At 44.3% G+C, this 14,183-nt stretch overlaps 1 protein-coding gene across 4 annotated transcripts in view; it reads right to left on the bottom strand.

The window, feature by feature from the left end:
• Positions 1 to 14,183, bottom strand: part of tsc2 (TSC complex subunit 2) — a 40,865-nt gene that overhangs the window by 24,706 nt on the left and 1,976 nt on the right. For all 4 annotated transcript variants that reach the window (XM_080759625.1, XM_080759627.1, XM_080759628.1 and 1 more), the window contains exons 2-21: positions 13,406 to 13,589; positions 12,586 to 12,672; positions 12,363 to 12,470; positions 12,110 to 12,257; positions 11,624 to 11,741; positions 11,483 to 11,531; positions 10,993 to 11,118; positions 10,819 to 10,892; positions 10,523 to 10,649; positions 10,260 to 10,403; positions 9,416 to 9,553; positions 9,138 to 9,241; positions 8,937 to 9,018; positions 8,437 to 8,592; positions 7,940 to 8,059; positions 7,034 to 7,156; positions 5,287 to 5,393; positions 4,101 to 4,266; positions 1,521 to 1,643; positions 1,281 to 1,415 (exon numbers count right to left, since the gene is read on the bottom strand). In XM_080759625.1, the coding sequence (XP_080615751.1) occupies positions 1,281 to 1,415; positions 1,521 to 1,643; positions 4,101 to 4,266; positions 5,287 to 5,393; positions 7,034 to 7,156; positions 7,940 to 8,059; positions 8,437 to 8,592; positions 8,937 to 9,018; positions 9,138 to 9,241; positions 9,416 to 9,553; positions 10,260 to 10,403; positions 10,523 to 10,649; positions 10,819 to 10,892; positions 10,993 to 11,118; positions 11,483 to 11,531; positions 11,624 to 11,741; positions 12,110 to 12,257; positions 12,363 to 12,470; positions 12,586 to 12,672; positions 13,406 to 13,534 (2,364 nt within the window). In that variant the 5' untranslated portion in view covers positions 13,535 to 13,589. The remainder of the gene's footprint in view (positions 1 to 1,280; positions 1,416 to 1,520; positions 1,644 to 4,100; positions 4,267 to 5,286; positions 5,394 to 7,033; positions 7,157 to 7,939; positions 8,060 to 8,436; positions 8,593 to 8,936; positions 9,019 to 9,137; positions 9,242 to 9,415; positions 9,554 to 10,259; positions 10,404 to 10,522; positions 10,650 to 10,818; positions 10,893 to 10,992; positions 11,119 to 11,482; positions 11,532 to 11,623; positions 11,742 to 12,109; positions 12,258 to 12,362; positions 12,471 to 12,585; positions 12,673 to 13,405; positions 13,590 to 14,183) is intronic.

Raw genomic sequence — 14,183 nt, 5'->3', positions numbered from 1 at the left:
CATCCCAATTAATTCTACAATATGGTTCCATGTGTGAGAGTGCATGTGTGAGAGAACATACTGGGTCAAGAGTGTGTGTGTGTGTGTGTGTGTGTGTGTGTGTGTGTGTGTGTGTGTGTGTGTGTGCAGGGCTCCAGACTAACTTTTTCACCTACCTTTTCAGTTGGTAGCGCCACCAGAAATTAGGTAGCACCAACTTTTTCTTCGTATGACCTTCGAAATGACACACCCCTTACCTTCAGCTTCGGCATGTTCAACCTAATGGCCAATAAGGATATTTAACACTGAGGTGCGCACGTGCCCACTCTTCCTGCACCCTTTTGCAATGTGAAATGCCACCGAATTCATAATCCTTGACCACTTTGCTCCTGTCTTTTCTTTATATAGAATGAACATGTGAAAGCTGATGTGCTTTTATTGTGAAGGGGAAAGTTTCTAAACGGCTCAGCCTGCATATTTCCATGTGCTGATCTACAAGCTCACAAAGTGTGGTGGACACGACGCGTTGTGAGCTTGTAAATCTGCTATTTTCAGCACGCAACACCACGTCGTACGAGGAAGAATATACCAGGTTTCACGTGGGAGATGTATTTTGTTCGAGGCGATCATGTATGTACCTGGCCTGCACAAAGCGCTACTCGACGCAAAACAACAAGCTATTGGAAGCTATTTTTCAACAACAAGTTTACCGTGTTTGGGGTCGGGGACGAGGCGCAGTCCCCCATATGTTCTGTGTCTGCTGTCTCCGTGGATTCAGCGACAGCAATGCACAGCATCATCATCCCAGTTGTAAAATGTGTGCCAAGTGTGCGCTCCAGGGAAACTTAAGTGTACAGCTGCCTGATGCTGAAATCTTTGTTTCGTTTTTTTCGGGTTGATCAGTGAGCGCGCCGCCGCTGTTGCACTCATGTGTGTCGTGTGCAGACCGGTGCAGACAGAGGGCGTGTTCGGAAATAGCGCACTGAGCGCACTGTGCAATGCAAACGAATAGGCGAGTGCGCTCTGGTGCGGTATTTCCGAACGTACCCAGACAGGCAGAGAGAGGCAGTGAGAAAGAGAGAGAGGAATGAAGAATGAAGGAGAATAAAGTAATATTTTATTATCGCGCCAATGCCCGTGCTTCATGGTTGAGGCTGGGAGTGAAAGCAATAAGTAGCACCGGTGCGACCTCGTTCAAATTTAACTCGCACATTAAGAAATTAAGTAGCATATGCGACTTACCGGTAATAGGTCTCACGCTGGAGCCCTGTGTGTGTGTGTGTGTGTGTGTGTGTGTGTACCTGTCTGGACTGGTCCAGATAGTTGTGGTAGGAGGTGATAGCTGTGAGCACAGGAACTACGGCCAGTTGGACATCAGTACGGGAAAACCCATCTGGAGTCTTTTTTAGACGCTCTGAGATCAGACGATCTGTCACCTACACACACACAAGAATAACAACTAGTATGCATGCTAGAATAAATGGTCACGTGTGTGTGTGTGTGTGTGTGTGTGTGTGTGTGTGTGTGTGTGTGTGTGTTACCATAAAGCAGAGAGTAGAACAGAGCTGGTCCAGACTGCATGGTGAGGTCAGTAGCAGGACTTTATACTGGAGGGTCCATGGCAGCTTGTCCAGCACCAGCTTTAAAACCTTCCAGTCCGACTCCTACAACAGACACAGTTCCAGACAGCACGTCTGAGCTTTGACCTTGTTTGTTAAGAAGACCTGAGGCGGATTCTACAAAAGGTCTTCTGAAACCGTTTTCTGAAAAGGGTATGTTGCTATATCAGTGGTGCTCAAACGTTTTCATGTCAAGGACCCCCAACATTATATGTATTTGGCCACGGACCCCCATCTCAAAATATTTGGTTCCAGGGACAAACGATTTAAAAAGAAATAGTGAGAAGCAGATAGAAAGGAAAGGAAAGGTACTATGTTTACCCAGGGTAACTGGACTAAGCTCAAGAACTTGTTTACAGCCAGGCCCTGCTCATAGAACATTTCATGGTAGGGGTTCAATGCCTTGTCCAAGGGCACTTCAGCAGTGGTAATTTTAACGTGCCAGTCCGGGGATACGAACTAGCGACCTTCCGATATCAAGACCGCTCTGCAAACCGTTCGGCCACCGCTGCCCCCCAGATATACACACTGTGTTCAGTGTGTTGCAATGTTTTTTCAAATGCTATCTTACCCCCATTTGAGCAACAAAGTACAATATAGGCTAATTGGATAATCAACTAACATAGATAGCCTGACAGCACGTTGCAAGTTTGGGTCCCAATCCCGACAGCCATTGCTGCGTGTCACTCACCATCTCTCACTCACCACTTCCTGTCTTTCTGTTGTACCATCAATAAAGTCATAAAAAGCCCCCGAAAAATATTACAAAAAAATAAAGAAAATCATTGATATATGGTGTAAGAAAAGCAAATCTTATCAATAATTTGGTTATATACATCTGTTATAGAGCGTCGCAGTCCCTCCCCCTTTCAGAACGGCGAGTGGCCCAGGAAATGAAAAGCAATGCATTTTTCCCATAGCCGTTTCTGAAAGTATTTATTTAAAGACGGTTACGCCGCGGACAAAGCCAACTCGGATCGTGACAAATCATGACAATGAACACAATATTTTGGGCCGATCAAATAATTTATAAGAAGAAAAACAAAACAAATAGTCTTGTCTCCTGCCTTTATTTTCTTCTTTCTAATGATTTGATCGGCCCAAAATATTGTGTTCATTGTCATGATTTGTCACGATCCGAGTTGGCTTTGTCCGTGGCGTAACCGTCTTTAAATAAATACTTTCAGAAACGGCTATGGGAAAAATGCATTGCTTTTTATTTCCTGGGCCACTCGTCGTTCTGAAAGGGGGAGGGACTGCGACGCTCTATTGATCAAAATATTGCCCAGCCCTAATATAATGGTATGGTCCATCTATTATAACAAGTCTAAAGTTGTCACGTGTGAAAAAGATGTGCGCACAAGCCAATGAAAGGATGTGCCCATGTGCGCACAAGCCAATGAAAAGATGTGGCCATAAAAGATGTGCCCATAAGATGTGGCCACAAGCCAATGAAAACTCAACCAAAGCCAACATGTGCGCACCCGTCACTAGCTCTCAGCCCCTCCCCCTCTTCATCTCCCTCTCCAAGTCCGCACTCCGTCTCCGCAGGAGAAGAGAAAACACGGAAGGAGAGGAATTGTCGCCTCACGATTTTGCTTATTCCTTCTAAATCTCTGTATATAAAATATAGCTCCAACAGCGAATCTCTTAGTTACATCAACATTGTTCTTCGACAATAGTTGTTTTTTGCCTAAGTAAAATGAGTACAGTGTTCGCATTTGCTATTTCGCCTGCCAGCCATACTGCCGAGTACTTTTGATTGAGCACACACGCACACGCACGTCTGGCTTGCACACACACACACACGCACACGCACGCTTGAGTTTCATTAAATAACTGTCTTTCTCCGCACGCGCACGTGCGCACACAACATTATTCAAGTGAAAAGTCTTAAGGGGTGCGTTTCTTTCACCCACTGTGTAATACAATAAATGGACGGTAGGTGGCAGTAGTACAGAGGCCAGAGCAACTATAAGACAAACGCACATGGAATGGGAAATAGAGGGGAGGAAATGGAAATGGTAGGGTTTTTATTTTTGGTATTTGACTTTGCTACTGATGATTGTACGCAACAACAAGTATTGCATTGTGTGTTTGAGCTGACAGGCCCTTTTTGATGTCAATCAATCAAGTCATCTCAGGACATCTCAAGCGGCAGATGCAAAAATCGTTTTTTATATTAAAATTATATATATTTTTAGGGCCATGTCATGTGGTCTACCTGCAAAGCCTTTGTGATCTATACTGGTAGATCGTGATCTACCTTTTGGGCACCGCTTAACGTCAGATCAAATACCGGGCAGTGTGTATGAGCCATAACGTGTTGACTACACTACACTACACTAATAAGGACACATAATAATAACTAATAACCCATCCGTTACTACATGTGGAGTCAACTCCCGTAATTTCCTTCTTCCCATAGTGCGCGGCAACATAACTCTGGGATGAGCGGCCGCGAAATTCTAGTGAGCTACAAAGGTAGTATGTCGTGTGTACCATCTTTAGGCACTGCAGTAGTGCACTGAAGGCAGGTGCGTAGGGTAGGTAGGCTGTGCGAATAGAGGAGGAGGCGGGTGGAGGAGCAGCAGGTGGGGCAAGCCCCCCAGCAGGTGGAGATGCCGATCCTGTAGGCTTCTTTTCACTGACACGCTTCTCTGGCTCTCTGTAAACAACAAGAAAATATGACGACCGTCCATACCGTTCCCCAAACTGGAGGACTGATGTGTGTATCTTGTTTGCATGTTGTGATGTAGTACTTGTGACTGAAACTATTAACCTAAACACGACTTTCCCGACCTAATTGATAAAGACCTCTTTCCCTGCCGAACCCGACTTTCCCGACTTGTTTTATCAGACAGTTTGATAACTTTTAAGACATTTATTTTTATTATAATTAAGCTTTGGCAGATACAGGCTATAAGAAAAATCATATTCAAAGAGCCTATCACTGATCTGCAGATACTCAGTCAGGGGTATATGTAAACGGGATGTTGGATGATTATAAGTCCTTGAGCTTTATGGGATAACAGTCACATACTGAGTAGTCTCTTAACACATTTTGTACATAATACGTCCTGAAACGTCATAAGGATTGGAACCGAGAGGTGCCTTAGACGTCTGTGGACGTCCTAGCGACGTCCAAACGACGCGGGGCGAGATAATAATATTCAGAATAATTACTCTTTTTTTTTTTGGCTTTTCGCTTTTCGCTTGCCGTATGCTAACACTCTGTCATTAGCTTGTCATTGACTCCCATGTTAGCGCGGCGGAAAGAATGACTCGTATCTCCTCATCCAGGGCGCTCTCCGTGGTGATGAATGGATCGATATGCTGGCGCTGCGTTTCTGCTCCTCATCCGTCTCTCCCGCAAAATATGAACTCTTTTTGGAGCGTATATAAATATATTAAGATGATCGGAGATTGTGATGGCACTTTGTCAGTCAACTTTTTTAAGAAAGTATTTCCGGTTCATGGCTTTCAAAATGGAAGCGATCACTACTCTGGCGATTACTCCGGCGCAAGCAGCGCCTTTATTTTGATGCAGTTCCGGTACTAAATGTGTCTCTTAATAAGCACACTCACTCCCTTCTGCCTGTGCCTGTGTGAGAGAACATACTGTGTCAGAGTGAGTGTGTGTGTGTGTGTGTGTGTGTGTGTGTGTGTGTGTGTGTGTGTGTCTCACCCCATGTCACAGTAGCAATAAGGGCTGAACCTAATGGCTCCATCTTTGTTGGGAACCCCCAGCCGGTGGAGGGAATCTGCTCGCATCAACAGCAGGAAGTCAAACACCTGAGATAAAATCATACTTGTGTGAAGTGAGGGCCGCTCTTATCATCATACATCAGCCAATCAAATCATCACATTCCGTGCTACAAACAAACACATGCTCAAACACACCTACCTACACACAAAGCTGTGTATAGGAGGGGCTAGCGTCTCTCCAAAAGGAGACCAGTATTGGGCTTGTTACAAAATAATCACTATATGTATTACTTGTTCATTCAAAATGAATATTATTACTTTACTTATTACTCCCTGCCTACAGTAACTTGCTTGCAAGAATGCAAGTACACTACTAGCAGTCTAGTAGTCTGTCTACTCATCTACAAGTTCACAACGCGCCACAATGCAATGTGTTGTGTTGTGGGCTTTTAGATCAGCTACGTTCAGTGTATAATTCAGGTAAGGTGGCATGGAAAACAGAACAAATCAGGGGGGGGGGGCGGGGGGGGAGACACACAATGTTGTGCTTACAGACTACAGAGATCATTCTCACTCATGTTATGGACATTAAAACAAGGTAAGGGACACTACTCCTTAATGGTAAATGGTAATGGTGCATTTATATAGCGCCTTACAGGTGCTTTACATAGATTGTGCATTACATTCAATTTCACACACACATTCATACACCGATGGCGGCAGAAACCATGCAAGGCATCAACCAGCACATCAGGAGCAATAGAGCGTCGCAGTCCCTCCCCCTTTCAGAACGACGAGTAGCCCAGGAAATGAATCCCAATGCATTTTTCCCATAGGCATTTCAAAACGTATTTATTTTAAAGACCTTTTAAGCGTTGTACGAAGCCAACTCTTGTCGTGACAAATCTTGACAACACACACAATATTTTGGACCAAACAAATAATTACAAAGAAGAAAAACAACAAAAAATGTGTTGTAACCTTTGTTTGGCCCGAAAAATTGTGTGTGTTGTCATGATTTGTCACGACAAGAGTTGGCTTCGTACGACGCTTAAAAGGTCTTTAAATAAATACGTCTTGAAATGCCTATGGGAAAAATGCATTGGGATTCATTTCCTGGGCCACTCGTTGTTCTGAAAGGGGGATGGACTGCGACGCTCTATTAGGGGTTCAGTGTCTTGCTCAAGGACACTTCGCCACTAACTCTGGGGGAGCCCGGGTTCGGACTGGCGACCTTGCGGTTACCATCCAGCCACTCTAACCCTGAGCCACCGCTGCCACTTAATGCTTAGAGGGGAGTTAGACAAGAGTCCTGAACTGGCTGACTGCTTGTAGCCTATCACTGCAATGAAGCATTACTCTGTCCTGACAAAATAAAAATCATGCAAACATGCAAATCAAACTACTGTACATGCACTAGGTCTCAACCCACAGTTGCGCCAAGTGAAAATTGTAACAAGTTACTTTTGGGGGAAGGGTAGGTCGCCCTTTGGGGCAAGGTCTCTTCTCGCCCTCAGGGCGTCTTACTGGTATTAGTAGTTACTAGAAAACATATTATTACAATAAACACATTACTTGTAATGCATTACTGCAAAACACTGAAGGAGACAGACAAGAAAACAAGACCAGGCAAAGAAAAAAACAAAAGACAAAAACAAATGAACAGAGAAAGGAAGGGACAGTTAAGATATATACAAACATCTACTGTACATGTAGCCAAATCCTACCTTCAGTCGAATACTGGAGGCAATGGCAGAAGAGTACTTGTTCTTGTAGTGAAGCTGCAAGTGGCTGATTAGCATCTCGTAAACACGGCTAACATGACTGGCTGGTAGGCTGTACAGTTTACTCTGCCAGGAGAGAGACAGAAGAACTATGTTAAGAATAGTAATAATAATAGTAATAACAATAAATCTATAAATGCACGTCTCTGTACGTGTGTAATACATGAAACTCGAGAACCGTTCGCCCCCACCGACTACAAATTCGACACATGCGTTCCACACCACCGCAAAGTGCAGTGTCCGGCGTCGAGTCAGACCCACGGTTGTCCAGAACCGCCCCAAAAAAGCCTCAGCCCGAGCTCTGGACAGGACACCTGCCCAGTGTCCACATATGGAGCTGGCCTTTTCTGACTCCATATTTGGGCTTGCCTGACAAAGAACTCCATATATGGGCATATAAAAAGGGCCACAACATATCTGGGTGGGGCATGCATTTCCAACTTGCATCGTTCCAAGTAGGCCAGTGCCCAACGGGCACCGCTGTAGAGGCCACACGGGCACCATGGTATTCAAAGTCGCTTTACAGGGGAGGGAGAATTCTTTATGGATAGTAATGACCTTGATATTGTATTTAATTTGAAAACTGGATAGTACTGTCTCAGAGGTGTACATTTGTTAGGGAAGCAAAGACTATTAACAAAATGAACATAATTTTTTTAATTAATATTATAATTTCAACTGTGACATGTGGGTAAGAAATGAGGTGTACTTTGATTTGTATGTTTTTTTGTAAACTTTATAGGTCAGACGTTCTGATAAAATAAATGCCGTCAACTTGCCAATTGCAGCATTCAGCTATGTGTGTGTGTGTGTGTGTGTGTGTGTGTGTGTGTGTGTGTGTGCACGCACATGTAGGATCTCCAATAGACCCAATATAGCTGTGCTGACGTCCTCCATGGGAGACTCTGCACTGGGGTCTCTCTCACAAAGCTCCAGGGGCCCTGAGCACACCAGTGAACGACTGGCCACCTGGGTGCAACACAAATAAAAGATTTCATTTCATTTCATAATTATTTATTTCATTTCAGTTTGGTTTTTACATATTCATTTTACATATTTTTCTTTTTTTTTTACATATTCCAAAACTGAAAAGAAAAGGAGCAGGAAGAAGATAAATCTTATTTATACCTGCCCCTATCAAAATAAAAAAATAAAACAACTAACAACTAACCCTAACCCTCACCCTCACCCTAAAAAGAGAACAACAAGACGAAATAACATAGAGCTCAACAAGAGAACAAACAAAAACAAGATTAATTCAATTAACCATTCATAAACCCAACTGAACCAAAGGAGTCGTGAGAGGTCATACACAGTAAGCGTGCGTGCATTTGTCCTGCTCATACCCGCTCTATGATATCCAGCAGGCTGGAGAAGTGGTGAGTGTTGCAGCCCTCTGCCAGGTCCACCAGTAGCTGGGTGGCCTGTTTCCTGACGGCCAGGTCTCGGTCTTCAGCTATCCCACTGAGCTGAGGGATCACCACCACCTCTATCAATTCATCCTGCAGAGAATAAGAGTGTGTGCACACGTGGGTAAGATGGCAGATCGCATCTTGAGTCTGAGTAAACCACTCTTCACTACTTGTCAAAACAACAACATACCAACAGTGGAAAGCTTTTGCAAAGGGATTTGCTTTATTTACAACGCAACACATTCCTCTCACCATGGTTCATGTGGTTAACACATTATCCAGTGATGCACAAAAATGGCACTCAACACAGCAAATCAGAATGCTCAGTGCAAGCAAATACAAATAGAAATCTGGTTCTGTGTGTGTGTGTGTGTGTGTGTGTGTGTGTGTGTGTGTGTGTGTGTGTGTGTGTGTGTGTGTGTGTGTGTGCTGACCTCATAGAGCTGTCGGTTTGTGCTGAGAACGAAGGAGAGGATGTGAAGCACTTTGATTCTTATCACACTCCTACTCTCATTCCTGTCAGAGATAAAGAGACATGAGATTACAAGGGAATAAAGGAAGAAATAGGTAAACCGTGTGTGTGTGTGTGTGTGAGAGAGAGAGAGAGAGAGAGAGAGAGAGAGAGAGAGAGATACCTAAAAAATGTCTCCATGAGGCGGTGGAGGTTTTGAATCCAACCGTCCTTAGCTGGCTGGATGGACTGTGCCCGGTATGAGATGAGGATCAGCACTGACGAATCCTTACACACACAACACACACACACACACATACAGTACAAAGCCAGAAAAGTAGGGCAATTGTAGAAACAAGACAATAGAATATTACTGTTGTGTAATGTAGGAGGAACAGAAGTGAATCAGAAGGCAAAACAAACATAATAGTACAAGACAAGTATAGAATAATAAGAACGTACAGCTCTCTTGTCAGCACATTTCTCCACCAGGCTGAAGAACTCCTCTGTGGAGCCATGATAACCGTTCTGTTCATAAAGCTCCTCCACGGTGGTCAGCAGCTCATAGACGATAGACTTCAGCTCTGCACTGCCTATCGTCTGTGAAGACAGCAACAGCACGAGGTCACATAAGGTTTGTGTGTGCGCGTATGTGTGTGTTAGATAATTAACCACTTAACCCCCATCTACTTCATCATACAAGGAAAGGCAAAGACCCTTGAAGAGGTATTTCAATTTAAAAGAAAGAAGAAATGAAATACCCCTTTAGCCACTAACTGCTTCTGAGCAGGAGAGTAGTTCCCCGGGTGGAACTGTATGAGATTTGGCATGTCCTTTGTGCAAGTAGCTATGAGGATTTACAACGAGACACACGTTGATCGCTCACGTTGAACTGTCTTAAGTTGGAATAAAATATATACCAAGGTTAAATTGCTTCCTCCCCACACACATGTCTGTGTTGTCACTGCTGTTGTATCGCACCGATTCACCTGCCAGTGAGGAGTCCCCACCGGGAGGAAGTAGAGCCTTCACCCTACTCCTCCCACCCAACACTCACAGTTGGAAGATGCCGCGCCAGCCCGTAGGCTCTAACTGCTGTGCTACCTCTGGGCGACTGAAATTGACTCGCAGGATCAATAAAAAGGTATCTATCTATCTATCCAACCATCTATCCACTCATCCATCCATCCAGCCATCCATCACCTGAGCAGCTGCAATAGAATTTCCGCGTGGGTCTCTCCCTCTCTGCTGTTATTGTGCAAAATAATCAATCAGATTACCTATGACCTAGAAATAGATAAGTTACCTGGATTTGCTGTAGCAGTCTCTCTATGATGATCAGCAGGATGTCCCATGTGACCACCTGCAGCTCTTTTCCGTACTTCTTGATCAGTCTGGTGATTGATAACACGATCTCGTAGGACACCACCTCATTGGAACATGACATGGCCTGCGGACAGAGAGCAATGGTCAATGACAATTAAAAGTCATTTTGAGTTTTTCACTTCTTCATGTACTCGTGTGAGTGAGTGCGTGTGCGACGTGCCTACAGTACATGTGTTAATTTACCTTTAAGAAAGAGGGCAGGACCAGGTTGGGTGAGTTTTTGAGTGCAGGGAGCCTGTGCGCTCCCCAGAGGGCCATGCCTACAAAGAACACGGCTCCTCTCAACAACGGTGCATCCTCCATGTACACCCTGAAGGAGTTACACAGTGAAATGATTTAACTCCCAGTGTACAAATGGAACTAAATTAACACTGAACGATTTTAGTAGAGAAACACACAAGAACTAACAATGTGGAAACACACTTTCCTCGCCACAGCACCAGGATATGGGGATCGAAGGAAAAAAAGGGAAACATTACCTCTCCTCCATGATGCGGCACATGGTGTAGATTGCACTGTGGCCCAGGTGAGTCCCTAACACCTTCCTCATCAGCTGAAGAACAAGAGGAGAGGAATTCAAATTTAGTTTGGAATTTCATTTTAGGGGGTTTAAAATGTCATGCATTTTTGTCCATTTGTGCGTGTGTTGTCACCTTCCAACAGGTTTCACAGAACTCTTTGACGTTGACAGTACGACAGAGTGTGATAATGAAGACGGTGAGAGAGTCTGAAGGCAGGCAGTTATAACACACCACCGCATCCAGCACCTGCAGCGCCACCTGGTGGACACACACGAAAGGCTTTATAGACATTCAACATGTCATAAAACAGTTTGATATAGACATCAAAAAATATGTTTGAGAGGATGGACAAAATGTTATGTCTTTATGGAACATTGACGATGTTACTATGTTTAGGTTTCTCACACAAACATATATGTACATTTTCCTCACTTGGTAACAAGCAGGTAAACAGCAGCATAATGATACGTCAATAGGCCCACATGCAGGCTGGTCATGGCGGGCCCCAACGCAATTGCGTTATCTGCGTCGTGCTACTTACACCCATGCAGGTGAACCATTCTGACTGAACCACAATGAAATGCTATTAAATACTTTGCGCCCACAATACCTCGTCACATACCTCAATATCTGTTGATGATGTGGTTTTATTACACAGGAGACAGATTTTCCTGGGGGGTTGAATACAAATGATAAGCACTTTGGCAGCCTCTTCAAGAACACAGAAAATAGCATTGTATTTGTATGCATCAGTCTTCCTTACTGGACCATGATGGAGACATTCTGGTCCAGGTAGCAGCTGTTGAATTTGACCAGGTTGACCAAAACTCTAAGAAAGTCTGAGGTCAGTCCGATGTCCATCCATAGTAGAACAAAGCGTGCTACGGGTGGTAAAACATAGCAAGAACATACAGTAAGATATAAAATGTCCAAAGACATTCCAAAACAACAAGAAAATGCAAACTATATCACTGCCATACACACATCAACTGAAGCAAGAACATTTGAAATACAGTTTCAGTGCAACATACATATATTAGCTTCTTTCATTATGGTGGCATGTTAAATAAAATTTAAACTCCTCCAAAACAGGTTGTCCCTTGTGCCCATAACATCCACATTACTCTAGATTAATCACTTCTTCAACCTAAGACATCAAACAGAGTCAGTTATGGTAGTTTTTGTGCAATGACCCCTTTGAAGTTTCAAGTATTTCCTTGTTTACAGGAACGTCTATGGGTTGTGTCACCTATGTCCTCTTCCAGGTATGTGACGTCTTTGCCGTTCTCTGTGAGGGCCTTGAAGACCTCCAGCCTGTCAGAGAGGTCCTCATTGGATGGCTGGTAGTCTCTTATCACCTTGAAGAAGTAGGCTCTTAGAGGGCCAAGCCGTTCACCCTGCGCGCACACACACACACACACACACACACACACACACACACAAACTAAGTATGTCATGAAATGACAGGAACCAGATTGTCTTTGTGCGTGTTAGATACATACCTGTCCCTGTATAATCGCTCTAAGCAGTAGGAGAACAGCATGTCTGGCCTCCGGCTGTTCTGGGGTGAGCATGTCCTCCACAGCTTTCCACACAGCTTCCACAGCATTCTGAAACACACACGTGTACCCACACAGTTTTTTTTTTAATTGCACACGAGTTCAGGCAGCATGCAAAGTTGTATAACAAATAATTTATGTCAGCTCCATCATGCTCATCGCTCACCTCCTCAAACTTCTTGGCCTTGGCAAGGTCACACACGTGGTTGATAACCCGGATGCGGTTGCTAAGGCCACAGTCGGGATGGAGTTCCTATGAAGGAGGAGAAGGGTTTTGCTATTAAACTAATGCAAACCTAGCACACAACAAAATGTACCAGCAATGTTTTGTGGAAATAGGGCGAGAGTCTGTCCCATAATGTAAGTAAGGTACAATAGCTCATGCATCATCCACAATATAAGCCAATATGATCTCTATCTCAAGGCTTGACTTTAATACTTGTCTGCCAAGTAAATGTTATTTTGTTGTTTGCTGTTGTCCAATTTGGCATGTGAAATAAATGCACAAGGCTTAAACTGTCGTCTTCTCACATTTAATATGTGGCAATTATACTAGTGGTGGTTTGTTTTATCAGAAGATTAGGGCTACTTTCCTCATGCATAGAAGGAAGCATGAGGTCAGTCCGCTGCCCCCCCAGGTTGGCAGAGGAAGTGTAGCGCCCAGGATTACATTAGAATGATAATTGACACTGGGTGAAAAAATGGGTTGCAAAATCGTGGGATAAAAATTATAGAAAAAAAAGAAGATTAGGGCTACTTTAAATTGGAGCAGATACTCGCAGTCTCAATAAACCTAAAAACTACCCCCATTGCGAGCAACACAATATTGTCTAAGTTACTTTAAAATTTTGCAAATAAATGTTAGTCTTCCACTGGTAGGCAGGTTTCTGAACTGTCCACACTGCAGCCCTCCTTGAGACACAGAGTGAGTAAACAGAAATTGTGCCATTTTATAATGAGAGATGATGGAGAGATAGTTCACACACCTTGAGGATGTCAGGAGTGATGATGTACTCAGAAGTCTTGATCTCATTTTGCTTGCTGGGGGGGACGCGCAGTCCAAAGATCCCCTTCACCTTATCCTTAAGACTCTCCTTGCTGGGCTGTTTATTCATGGCCTGGCCTGGAGGGTGGTGGACTATACAGGCTGAGCTGGGTTCTGGAGGTGGTCTGGAGAAAGACGTTATGCCAAAGTAAATGTAATTGAAAATCCTAGATAATTGGGATAACAATGCCAAGACCTATGAAATATAGGCCAGGCGTTTTCTAACTATTTCAAGGCCCCAGACTGACGTTCATTAGACTATGGGGTGGACCCATAGACTGTAAAAAATATGGACAAAGCGTTACCCGGGTCTAACATGAACGTAAAATGAAGCCAGTCAGTCCTTGCAATGGAAGTCGCCATCTTTCTAGATCCGTTTGGGCCCAGCTGGCCCATTGGATGGCCCCATAGAGTATTAAAAGGATATAGACTGAACTGGCGCGAAGCTCCGCCCCCTCCGGTATTCATGTCAGTGGAAGTTGCTCAGTGGCGTTTTGAAGCACCCGGAAGGCTGCCGGAAGTACCGTCTATTTCCGCATTTTTTCGCTGATTCAGTTAAATGCGGAAGTGCAGCTGGGCTTTAACATTGAGCGCTCGGTTGCACGGGGTTTCCTCGTCAAGAATCCACGGGTGCGCCTGCAGTCCTTCCTCTTACCACTAGGGCCCAGCGCTTCAACATTGGAGTGCTTAGCTGGCCCCTTGGCTGGCCCAGACAACGA

This window comes from Protomyctophum bolini (assembly GCF_963924005.1).
Source record: "Protomyctophum bolini genome assembly, chromosome: 3".
NCBI lineage: Eukaryota > Metazoa > Chordata > Actinopteri > Myctophiformes > Myctophidae > Protomyctophum > Protomyctophum bolini.
Note: the sequence above shows the minus strand (reverse complement) of the source record. Positions and strands in the feature narration are given on the sequence as shown.